Source organism: Tursiops truncatus, chromosome 11, assembly GCF_011762595.2.
Source record: "Tursiops truncatus isolate mTurTru1 chromosome 11, mTurTru1.mat.Y, whole genome shotgun sequence".
In the NCBI taxonomy this organism is placed as follows: Eukaryota; Metazoa; Chordata; class Mammalia; order Artiodactyla; family Delphinidae; genus Tursiops; species Tursiops truncatus.
Window position 1 is genome coordinate 130731 of NC_047044.1, and position 12148 is coordinate 142878.

A 12148-nucleotide genomic window follows, 5' to 3' on the forward strand; every position below is an offset into this window, starting at 1 on the left:
CGCTAGGTGCCTCAATGCTGCCAACATATAACCACTTCAACTCAATTCTAAACCACCCAGGTAGGGAATTCCCTTATGGTCCAGTGGTTAGGACTCCACACTTCCGCTGCTGGGGGCGCAGGTTCGATTCCTGGTCGGGGAACTAAGATCCTGCAAGCTGTGCAGTGTGACCAAAAAAAACCCATCCAGTATATATTTAAAACCCACACCCATTTGAAGGTAAAAGTCTGTACTTATGAATTCTGAAGGGAGATTTGATTTCTGTCTTGTGGTGAGTTTGTCACAAATTTTCTCATTTCTCTTTCCTAGAAAGGAGATTTTTTTTCCTAGCCTTTGTAACCTTTTACTGAAATTACGAGTCTTTAATAATCCTGACTTCATGTGGGTATCAAAATACCAACTTCTTATATTGCATGGGCCCACATCCCTTTCTCTTGCCTTCTATGCAGCCATTAAAACCCAGAGCTTTAAGTTCCTGGTATTGAGAATGTCCCTGATATCACACTTGCTTACCCTGTTGCTTTTAGTTTCTACTTACTATATTTTACTCAGCATTTCCAAGTGTTTCACAATAGAGGGGTTTTAGGTTATATTGCTGGAAATCTGTTTTTCTTATTCAGCCACAGCAGTCAGCACATAGAAGTGTTTAATGATTGTTTGCTGGTCAGATATTAAATGAGTCAATAAATGAACAGAAAGACATCCTGCATTTTATTTTACTTTTTAAAATAAATTATTTATTTTTGGCTGCATTGGGTCTTCGTTGCTGCACGCGGGCCTTCTCTAGTTGTGGCGAGAGGGGGCTACTCTTTGTTGCGGTGTGCGGGCTTCTCATTGCGGTGGCTTCTCGTTGTGGAGCACAGGCTCTAGGCGCACAGGCTTCAGTAGTTGCAGCACGCGGGCTCAGTAGTTGTGGCTTGCAGGCTCTAGAGCGCAGGCTCAGTAGTTGTGGCGCACGGGCTTAGTTGCTCTGCGGCATGTGGGATCTTCCTGCACCAGGGCTCGAACCCATGTCCCCTGCACTGGCAGGCAGATTCTTAACCACTGCGCCACCAGGGAAGTCCAACATCCTGCATTTTAAAATGTTTATTACCCACACACAACAAAGTATGAGGGTAAGGCACTAGGAATACAGCAGTGATCAAATGGGTCCCTCCTGGTCAACCACATCCTCTCATTCACTGAGAACTTCAGCACCCTGATGACAGGTTGTCTGCTCACTCCAAGTTCTGACATCCTCCATGTCTCTCCAAGTGATCCCTCACACCGTGGCCTCCCAGTTCCTCCACCTCTCATCTCACTGACTGTAAAAGCTAGGGTTTAGGTGTAGATTATAGACGCACGTATGGCTAGTTTGAGCAGGAAGGTATTTAATACATGGAATTAGTGTCTACAACGTCATTGGAAGTACTGAAAGTAGCACTTACCCTGAGCTGCTAGAAATATACTCTCCCCCAACAATACCACAGAACTAGTCCCCTGGGGATTTGTTCTTTTTTGCCACAGTCAGCAAACTGAGGTGTCAGAAAACTGATATTCCAACTGCTGGCTCCAACAGACCACACCTCGGAGTCTGTATTTCCAGCCCCTTTCGCATCTAGGTAAGGCCATGTCACAGAGTTCTGGAATTGCTTTGGGTAGAAATGATGTGTGCCACTCCTAGGCCTAACCCATAAATACCTCCTGCTTATCCTGCATGCTCTCTGTTCGCTCTTCCGCTGGCTGAATGTAGGCGTCTAGGATGACCTTAAATCCACATGTCACAAGTGGCAGCACTTCCTTCAGCACGGGTCCCTAAATGCCTATATGGAGCAGAGACTCACCCACCCCCATTCCTGCCTATGTCGCAAACTGGACTTCCTGTGAGCAAGAAACAAATGTCTATTGTATTGAGTCACTGAGACTTGGGGGTTTATCTGTTAAAGTAGCTGGTGTTTCCTCAACTGCTATAGGAGACTCCATTGAGCTTTCCACCTTCAGAGTCCTTGTCTAGATCAGCAGGTAGTGTTGCACTGGCCAGCTGCTCAACATATCTGTTTGAATAATATGCTTGGGAACCAGGGAGATTAATACAAAATAAATTCACGTAACCACTGTATCCATTGTGGGATGGACAGTGGCCCCAAATGCATGACTTGTCTGACTTCCAAAGCCCAGCTCTCATCAGTGTACTGTGGGGTCATCAGAATGTCCAAGAAGTGGGGCTTCCCTGGTGGCACAGTGGTTGAGAGTCCGCCTGCCGATGCAGGGGACACGGGTTTGTGCCCCGGTCCGGGAAGATCCCACATGCCGCGGAGCGGCTGGGCCCGTGAGCCATGGCCGCTGAGCCTGCGCGTCCGGAACCTGTGCTCCGCAACGGGAGAGGCCACAACAGTGAAAGGCCTGCCTACCGCAAAAAAAAAAAAAAAAAAAAATGTCCAAGAAGTGGCATTCGCTCAGAGCCAGTGCCCAACAACCCCTCCGAGCCTGAGGTGTCCCTTCCCCTAGTGCATGGCCATCCTGGCCAAAGGCCATACCTCCCTGCAGCGGAGGCCAGGGAAAAGACTTAGTACAGCCTTGGGTGTTTCTGCCAGGTCTTTCCCTCTGGCAGAGGGCTCCAGGTCTGTGAGTGACTCATGTCCAGGAACTGGAAGAGGAGCTGCGCTGTGAGTCACGTCTGGGCCGTGTTCCCGAGACCCAGGGTCTTTCCACCGCTAGCCCCGCCTCCACTAGTGCTGACCCCTGCTTTTGTCCTGGAGGGTAACTCCACTGGCCAGGGAGCCAAAAATCTCTGAGGCCACGCCATTCTGCCTGACCATGATGGTGACAATACCTGCCTGGCCATGTGGCCTCTGCCACCCTAGCATCTTGTCATCCATTTCATTTGTGTCCCACAGTGGCCAGCTCCCCAGAGCCTTGCAAGGGTGTGGCTGCTTCCCTTCCTTACTCCAAGGTCCACCTCAATGTCTCAGTGAGAGCATCTTCCAGGCCCTCACAGAGGACAGTTAGGGGACAACAGAGCAGGTCAAGCACAATACACTCCTGTCCCTCTCTGTCTTTGGATGCCTTTTTCTGTATTAAACCAAAGAGTTTCCAGCATCTTGGCTTCATTCACATGGGCTGTCATGAGCCCTGGTTTTAACCACAGCACAAACAGTCAACACCATCCGAGCCCCTCAGATCCAGAACCTGTGCTCAGTCAGTCCTGCCTGACTTAGGATCATTTTCCTCCAATATCCAGGGGACAGGAATGATGGTTGCTGAGGGCAAAGTGGACGGAGCAGACCCAAAGGAGGAGGTGGAGGCCTGCACAGATGGTCTTCGGTGTCCTGGGTCCCCCACATCCGCCAGTCCCAAGAACCACTGCAGAAGCCCTTCAGGTGGGCCAAGTGTTCTCCATGAAGCGGCTGGCCCACCCCACTCACCCCAGGCAGGCCCAGGAAATGGGAGGCCCTCCCTTGCCCTAGGTGCCGAAAGAGCAGGCACGCACCGCTCACAGGGCCCCTCTCCTAACTGTGGGTGTTAGTTCCAAATTAGCAATGCCCAGAGCCACTTCCGCAGCCTGGCAGGATGCCTCGCACCGGGGCTCTGTCCCAAGCTGACCCTCTTGCCGGCTCCCGCAGCAAAGCCAAGAAAGGCTCACATCTCCAAAAGACTCTGGCGCCCGCAGAGCGCGGCTTTGAACAAACACAGCTGGCAGCACATGCGCCCTCCCCCCACCCAGAGGTCAGGGCTGGGCTGGCTCTGCTGTCCCGTGTGCACACACCAGAACAGCCTCCAGAGACTGCAGGGGGAAAGTGCCAGTCATTTGCATAACAGCACAACCACAGGCCGGCTCTTCCAGAGAGTCAGGGCAGGCCCTCCGCTGCCTGGGGTAGTTCCCAGCTTGCAGCGGAGAGGGAAGAAAGTGCTTTTGGTTGATTCCTTTTAAACTCCGATTCACAGCACCAACCAGCTGTGATAGTTCCAATTACAAGTTCAAAGATTTCTGGGCCACGGAAAAACTTTCTGTCCTGGCCACCCACCCCATACTGCTCCCACGCACCGGCCCAGAAACCACACTGGAATGTGACACCAAGGCCAGCAGCAGCCGCAAGCCCAGCCGTGTCTCTGGGAGTCGCTACCCTTCCAATTTTCTCCCCCACGCTGCCTCTCGTCTTGAGCTTTCATCTTTCACCAGCAAAATACCAGCTCCCCAGCCAGGGCTGCAGTGGAAACTGTGTCTTGGCCCCCACCCCAGTGACCAGAGGCCTTTCAGGGGCCCTGTCCACTCTCCCACTGGCTCCAGGGTCAGTAACCACGGGAAGCCCTCCCCAACCAGCAGCCCGCATCCTGCTCTTCCTGAGGTCAGACCTTGTGGGGGACCCTGAAGCCTGAGAGCTGCCCTGGGGAGGGCTGGGGGTGGGCGACGAATGTCCTAGGGGAGCTGCTGTGGGGAGGCTCCCTGGGGGAGTTACGTGGGGTCTTCAGCTGCACTAAGATACCCACCTAACCACCCCCTGGGGCGTTCTCTTACTTTGAAACAGCTAAACAAACTGCGGACCAAAAAGGTGAAGCCATTCGTCCGAAGCTGTGCAGTGATGGAGCCAGGACCGTCATCTCCGCTTTCGATGGGCCCTTCCCATTGGTGTAACCCGGACGCAGAGCAAACCCCATATGCCCCTCTACACAGCACACACACGCCCCACCACGCACACCGCACATCACACACACATCACACACGCACACACACACCCTGACGCACAACAGACACACACATGAACGGAGGGGAAAGGGTTGGGAAGAAATTTTTATCTCCTGTTTCAAGAAAAACACCAAAAGTAGTGTTGAAGGAAAAGCCAGCAGCCCGCGGGCTCCACGGTTTTTGTTTCGATTCGCTCGCTCCACACTCTCCGGGTTCAGGCCCCTTATGGAACACACCGCGCGCCGAGCGCGAACGCCGGCAACCCGCTTGCGAGCACCTCCCCCGCCGCCCCGCACCTGGCGCCAACTGCCTCGGGGCGCAAACCGGGTCGGAGCGCGCGCGCACGACCGCGCCGCCCCCCGCCCAGGCCGCCCCCCGCCGCAGGCTCGCGACCCCGCCCCAACCCCGATCAGAGAAGGCCTCGCCGCACCCCCGGGCCGGGCGCCCCCTGCCCGGCCCTGCGCCCCGCCCCTGCGGGGGTGGGGTGGGGTGGCCGCGCGGAAGTCACGGGGTCAGGGGGCGGGTCGCAGGGCGGGCCGGGGGCGGGACCGGGCCAGGCGGAAGCGCCAGCAGAGGGCACTGCTGCCCGCTGTTCCGCGTTCGCCCCTCCCCTGCCGTGAACTGCCTTCGTCCCGCTTCGCGCGGGTCAGCGTCCTGGGACTTCTGCCCCTGATCACGAGCCTGGGCCGGTACCTTTACGTGAAGAGGGTCAGATCTCCGCCTAAGAATCTAAAGGTGTCCTGGCCCTTGAGGGTCCCCAGGGAATTAGATCCCAGGCTACGGGCTCCTGTGTTCTGTTGAGGTCAAGGGTCTCAGGTGCCGAGTTCGCTGGGACTTAAGGAAGGGGTTGTCTCAGGCGGGGTTAGGGGAGTATTTGGGTCTGAGGTCTCAGGGGAGGGTAGTGCCTGGGTCTGGGGTATCAGGGGAGGGTAGTGCCTTGCGTCTGGGGTCTCAGGGGAGGGTAGTGCCTGGGTCTGGGGTCTCAGGGGAGGGTAGTGCCTGGATCTGAGGTCTCAGGGGAGGGTAGTGCCTAGGTCTGAGGTCTCAGGAGAGGTTAGTGCCTGGGTCTGGGGTATCAGAAGTTAGTGCCTGGGTCTGGGATATCAGGGGAGGGTAGTGCCTTGCATCTGGGGTATCAGGGGAGGGTAGTGCCTTGCGTCTGGGGTTCTGGGATAGAGCTTTCTGGAACCACTTTGCCTTCCCTCCCAAGGGTCTCTTGTTACAGGCCTGTCTGTGCCGGGTGCCATGGTGGCTCTGTGGACCCTCACTCTGGCCTTGGCTGCTGGCCTGGCTGCTACCAGCCCACCCAACATTGTGCTGATCTTTGCTGATGACCTGGGCTATGGGGACCTGGGCTCCTATGGACACCCCAGTTCCACCACCCCCAATCTGGACCAACTGGCCGCAGGGGGTCTGCGGTTCACGGACTTCTACGTGCCTGTGTCTCTGTGCACACCCTCCCGGTGAGCAAGGAGACCGGGAGCCGTCACCCCAAATGCCCACCCCTGCCCATCCAGTTCCTCCCAGATGCACTCTGGGTTGCAGAGGGAGGAAGAGGGTCTCCATCCCTCTGTGGAGAAGTTCGCGTCTCTTTGTTTTTGTCCTCTCCCTCCCCTTCTCCTTGTGTCCCTCTCAATCACTTTTGCTCCCTCTCACGGACTCTGTGACTTGTCCTATAGGGCTGCCCTCCTGACCGGCCGACTCCCAGTTCGGATGGGCCTGTACCCTGGCGTTCTGGAGCCCAGCTCCCGAGGGGGCCTGCCCCTGGAGGAGGTGACCCTGGCTGAGGTCCTGGCTGCCCGAGGCTACCTCACAGGGATAGCTGGCAAATGGCACCTTGGGGTGGGGCCTGAGGGGGCCTTTCTGCCCCCCCACCATGGCTTCCATCGATTCCTGGGCATCCCATACTCCCATGACCAGGTAGGAACCACAGGGGTCCGTCCCTTTGACCCTACAGCCCCAGCCCACAGCCCAGACCTCTGAAGGAGCTGCTCCCCCAGGGCCCTTGCCAGAACCTGACCTGCTTCCCGCCGGCCACCCCCTGCGATGGCGGCTGCGACCAGGGCCTGGTCCCTGTCCCTCTGTTGGCCAACCTATCGGTGGAGGCACAGCCCCCTTGGCTTCCTGGACTTGAGGCCCGCTACGTGGCCTTCGCCCGTGACCTCATGGCAGATGCCCAGCGCCAGGGCCGCCCGTTCTTCCTGTACTACGCCTCCCATGTGAGTGATCGTGCCCCCCCCAGCCCAGGGCTGCCCGTGACCTCTACCTGCTGCTAACTCCAGTCTCCATCCCCAGCACACCCACTACCCTCAGTTCAGTGGGCAGAGCTTTTCGGGGCGCTCAGGCCGAGGGCCGTTTGGGGACTCCCTGATGGAGCTGGATGCGGCCGTGGGGGCCCTGATGACGGCTGTGGGGGACCTGGGGCTGCTCGGAGAGACACTGGTCTTCTTCACTGCAGACAACGGGTACTCCGGCAGGGGGCAGAGGATGCTGGTCGATCCCTCACAGGGCCCTGGGGTCTTCCCATCTTGACTGCTGGCCGAGGACGTAGTGGGATAAGGGGGTCTCGGGAGATGCTGGCCATATGTGGTGACACCAGGTGCATGTGTGTGGGAGGCTGGGGGCCACGAGTACATGGAGGTGCTTGTCTTGGTAGGACAGGAAGCGGACAGGCACATGCTGGCCGTTTCTGGGCAAAATGTGTAACTTAGAAGTCTGGGGCTGGGGTCACTGGGGCAGGCCAGAGACCCTGGGCCCCTCATCGCAGATAACCTCTCGGGTGTTGCAGACCTGAGACGATGCGGATGTCCCACGGCGGCTGCTCTGGCCTCCTGCGATGCGGAAAGGGAACCACTTTCGAGGGGGGCGTCCGAGAGCCTGCCTTGGCCTTCTGGCCAGGCCACATCGCTCCCGGTCAGTCTTCAGGCCTTCTCCTCCTGGACTCTTGGCCCCACCTCCCCAACCTTGATCACAGATGGAGTGACTGTACAGCCCTCTACCCGCAGGTGTGACCCATGAGCTAGCCAGCTCCCTGGACCTACTGCCCACCCTGGCAGCCCTGGCAGGGGCCCCGCTGCCCAATGTCACCTTGGATGGCGTTGACCTCAGCCCTCTGCTGCTGGGCACAGGCAAGGTAGGGCCCGTGACCTCATGACCCCTGCTCCCCCCAACCCCCCCCGGGCCCCCCCAACTTGCCCTCCCCCGGAGTGAGTATGGGGAGCACCTGAAGCCCCTGGGGCCAGGCAGACCCTCTGTCGAGCAGCGTCCAAGGGGTGCCGCCCCTGGGGCTCTCGGGTGGGCAGGGAGCCACTGCACAGCCAGGGCCCAACGCAGGGCTGAGGCTCCGGGTATGTGCAGACCCCCGACTTTGCCCCCAGAGTCCCCGGCAGACCCTCTTCTTCTACCCGGCCTACCCAGACGAGGTCCGAGGGGTCTTTGCTGTGCGAAGCGGCAAGTACAAGGCACACTTCTTCACCCAGGGTAACTGCCTCTCCCCAGCCCCGCCCACCCCTCATAGCCCCAGAGCCCACCCCCGCCGCCCCCGCCCTGTGCACAGATGTGCCCCCCTCCCCAGGCTCTGTCCACAGCGACACCACTGCGGACCCTGCCTGCCATGCCTCTAGTCCTCTGACTGCCCATGAGCCCCCGCTGCTCTTTGACCTGTCTGAGGACCCTGGTGAGAACTACAACCTTCTGGGGGGTGTGGCTGAGGTCGCCCCAGAGGCGCTGCAGGCGCTGAAGCAACTTCAGCTGCTCAAGGCCCAGTTTGATGCTGCCGTGACCTTCAGCCCCAGCCAGATAGCCCGGGGCGAGGACCCTGCCCTGCAGGTCTGCTGTCAGCCCAGCTGCACCCCCAGGCCATCCTGCTGCCACTGCCCTGAGCTCCAGCCCTGAGAGCATAGGCGGAGGCCAGCCCCGTGCCCCTCGCCCCACCCAGGCGTGTGATGGTTCATTGCTGTGCTGTGGGTGTGTAGAGGTGGTTTGTACCTGAGCACGCTAATAACACCAGCTGACACTTGTAGGTGTGAGAATTCACATGATCCTTGTGATAGCCCTGAGATAGGTGTTGTTCTGCCCGTTGCAAATGAGGAACCTGAGGCGTGGAGAGGTCCAGCAACTTGTCTGAGGTCACCCAGCCAGTGAGAGGTTGGCTCTGGAAGCTGCCCCCTCCCCCTGGTGATTGCTTGTGTCAGTGCAGACAAGCGTGGTGGTGAGTGTGGGCACACCTGTTCACGGGGGCAAAACTAGGTGCTTTTATGTGCCAGGACGGGGTGAGGAGGGGGCGAGGGCATGGCGGGCAGCAGACCCCGAAGACGCGGAGTGCCCACAAGAGCCAGGTTTTCCCCGGGGAGGAAGCACAGGAACTGGACCACCCTGGGTGTTAGAAACCTGTCTGAAGGAGGGAGAGGGGTTACACGGTCTACTGTGGTGAAGTGGGCTGGGGAGCCCTGCCAGCTCTGAGGAAGGCATGTCAGCAGCTCCAGAGGCTTCCCCTCAGCCCCCCAGTGCCCCTTCCAGAACTCTGCATTTCCTACCTGCACACACATTTCCAGTCTCCTGGCTTCGCCTCTGCCCCCATGGGAGCCATTCCCCACCGGCAAAGTGATCTCTTAAAAACAAGCAGGTTGGGCTCCATTTGTGCTCAAAACTGCAGGCTTCCTATCATGCTCAGAATAGAACCCAGACTCCTTGGAGTGGCCCACCATGCCCCACCCCACAGCCCTCGTCCGTCAGCCCCGGCAGCTGGCCGGGTTGCCCATCATCAGGGGAAGATGCTCATCTTTGACTCTGTCTGGCATCTTCTCTGCAGAGGGGCCCCCTGCCTGCCCACCCACTGGCATCTGCGTGGTGGCATGTAGCCCTCCTGGGGTCCCCTTGTGTGTGTACCGATCCAGGGCCACGTGCTCCTAGAGCGGCTGTCACATCCCACATGCTCCCTCAGCATTGGTTGAGTGAGAAGAGTGCCGTCTGGGGGCTCAGGGCCCCGAGTGGGTGTCCTGTCCTCGTGGTAGACCAAACAGCCATCCCCGTCCTCCTAACGGTCCCCTCACTGTTTCATTGGTGGGCAGAGGCCCCGTGACCTCTGAGGTACAGGCTGTCCTAGTCCCAGGAGGCTAGTAGCCAGTCTGAGCCAATCACAATCCAGTGATTGGTCCAAGAGAGGCGTGTGACCAAGGGTCCTGGTCAGTGAAAGGTCAGGGGCAGTCTGCTGGAATCCCGGGGTCTTCTGCATCACTCATCCTCCAGGAGTGGTGAGGACGGTGCTGCAGCATCACGGGGCCTGACCAGACATCATGCATCCGCTAAACGAGTGTCTCCAGCCACGTACCTCCAGAGCTCACAATGTAAGAAAATAAACCAGCCTATGTAAGCCGAGTGCTGCTGCTTGTCTATTACTTGCAGCTGAAAGCAGTCTTGCTGGAATGATGTGTGAACGGGACGTGTAGAGGGCATGTGTATGTGTGCAGGGGTCCTCCTGAGTGAGCCCGTGGTGTCAGATCCTGCTGTATCTTGGAGCTGCCCCCATAGGGCAGTGGTTTCCTTGGGGGCCCCTTCAGCCACTGACGCTGACATAAGAAGGGCCCACGTGCACGTGTGGTCTGGGCATGCCCACCCCCTGCAGCCTGCAGCTTCTCTTCTAGGGGGCCCGCAGTCACCTCGAGGTGCCTTGGTTTCAGGATGAGAACAGAGAGGAATGGAAGCAGGTGCATGATCTCTGTATCACATCCAAAGATCAAACCCTCCAGCAAGAATACATGAATGCCAACACCCAGGCATAACCTGCAGGCGCCTTGTCCAGGTCTGCCGCCCAGCTGGGTGGTGAGCATCGCTTTATTAGTTCCACAGACCTTTACTTACCACCCAGCGCTGCGCTTAGGGCTGGGGCACAGATCGACAGGGGGGACTCACCCCTGCTCCTTTGGTGCTTAACGTCTAGCAAAGGAGATGACCATCAACCCTGCGCACTCAGACCAAATGGAGTTCAGTGTGGTAGAAACTCAACTTCCCAGGTTTCGGTGTGTGGGTGTTGCCTGGGAACAAGGATCGGGAACCGTCAGGTGCTACAGAAGTTCTCTGTCTTGACTGGGGGTGCTGGAAACGCGGTGCACACACATGTATAATGCACTTGGGCCACACGCTTGAGTGCCCTTTATGATGCCATGTATATTTTATACTTCAGTAGAAATAAAATATTAATCGTGATCGTGTCAACTGTATCTCGAGAAAACTGGAAGAAAAAAACTTCACTGTAGTAAATACCACAAAGGAAGAGAGCTTGGTGCCACAAAAGTGCAACTGCGGGGCGGGGCAGGGGCGCTGGAAATGACTGAACCGGTAGGGCTGCTTCCCCGTCTGCTGAGACCTGACGGGTGTTCACTCCACCCTCCCAACGCAAGGTTCCCCCCCCCCCCCCACTGTTGGTCTCGCTGGGAGGCTCTGAGGGCAGGAAAGCTTGTTTCCCATCATTGTAGCTGCTTTAGTGCGATGCGCCCTCTTTGTAGAGGCACCAGTGTGCGCACGTGCTCCCCCGTGTTCGTGCACACGCGCCCGAAAACGGGCCTGCATACTCGACACAGACATGCACACGCTCACGCATGTTCATACACACACTCACAGCCCCAAATGCTGTCTGCGATGTCCCTTCTCTGCTGCTGTTGATTTGAAAAGCAGCCCTTTTCCTGTGAGCCTGAGACCATCCACGCCCACCGAGTGGCTTCCTCAGGGAGCCCAGCATCCTCTGGAAGGATCCACGTGTGTTTGGAAGGAACAGAACGTTGTGCTGTGGGTGCTGTGGTTTCCCTCAGGAGGGAAGAAGAGATACCTGGACACGCCCCTCCTACCCCCCGTGACTGTGACCCCCACATCTTACCTGTGGGTGTTGAACTCGACCCTGACGCTCATCACGGCTGGACACCGCCTGTGGGATGTCTGGAGAGTCCTGCCAGCTCCCTGACCCCAGGCCTGGTGTAGGCGGGGCTTGCTTCTTCTCTCTGCTCTCAGCCCGCAAACGAGCTGCTCTAAAGGGCAAGGGGTGTACACTCCTGGGGTGGTCTTCAACCAGTGGGGGTCAGGAGCCAGCAGGTAAGTGTTCCTGCTTCCCATCCTTCGGGTATATGGTTCAGGGAAGAACTCTTATGCTTCTCAGAAGGGCAGCCAGCCTTAAGGATGGGCCTTACACTGGCTTTTGCTCCCTCCCTACCTCATTCGTGCCCTCTCCTCACTACAGCACACAGTGGGGCTTTTACGAAACCAGCTGCCTGCCCCTCTGCCCTTGTACGTCCTCTTGCATGGAACTGAGCACAATGCCCAGAGACACAGCAGCCCTCAGGCAGTCATGAGGGCGAAGACCACACACTAAGGGCACAGGACCAAGGGAAGGAGCCTGCTGTTCTCGACGTCACCTTCTAGAAGCCACACCAGCGTCCAGGCCTCCTGCGGCACAAGAAACGCCCTGATTTATTAGACTGTCTCCCTGGGCAGTTC

General features: G+C 57.9%; 1 protein-coding gene across 7 annotated transcripts; it reads left to right on the forward strand.

The window, feature by feature from the left end:
* The first annotated feature begins 5187 nt into the window (after window positions 1–5187).
* On the forward strand, window positions 5188–10875 carry ARSA (arylsulfatase A). Of its 7 annotated transcripts, none has more exons than XR_012324088.1 (11): window positions 5188–5398; window positions 5874–6126; window positions 6343–6583; window positions 6664–6882; window positions 6959–7128; window positions 7452–7576; window positions 7669–7796; window positions 8041–8143; window positions 8238–8873; window positions 9911–10008; window positions 10306–10875. XR_012324088.1 is itself a non-coding variant. In XM_033865712.2 (9 exons), exons 2-9 carry the CDS (start codon window positions 5909–5911, stop codon window positions 8555–8557), a joined length of 1524 nt encoding a protein of 507 aa, XP_033721603.1. In that variant the 5' UTR covers window positions 5188–5398; window positions 5874–5908; the 3' UTR covers window positions 8558–10295. The 7 variants fall into 7 exon arrangements, 1 of the variants encoding a protein (XP_033721603.1); XR_012324089.1 differs by having other exon boundaries at window positions 10342–10875; XR_012324086.1 differs by having other exon boundaries at window positions 8238–10008; window positions 10306–10483; window positions 10602–10874.
* The last annotated feature ends 1273 nt before the right edge of the window (window positions 10876–12148 follow it).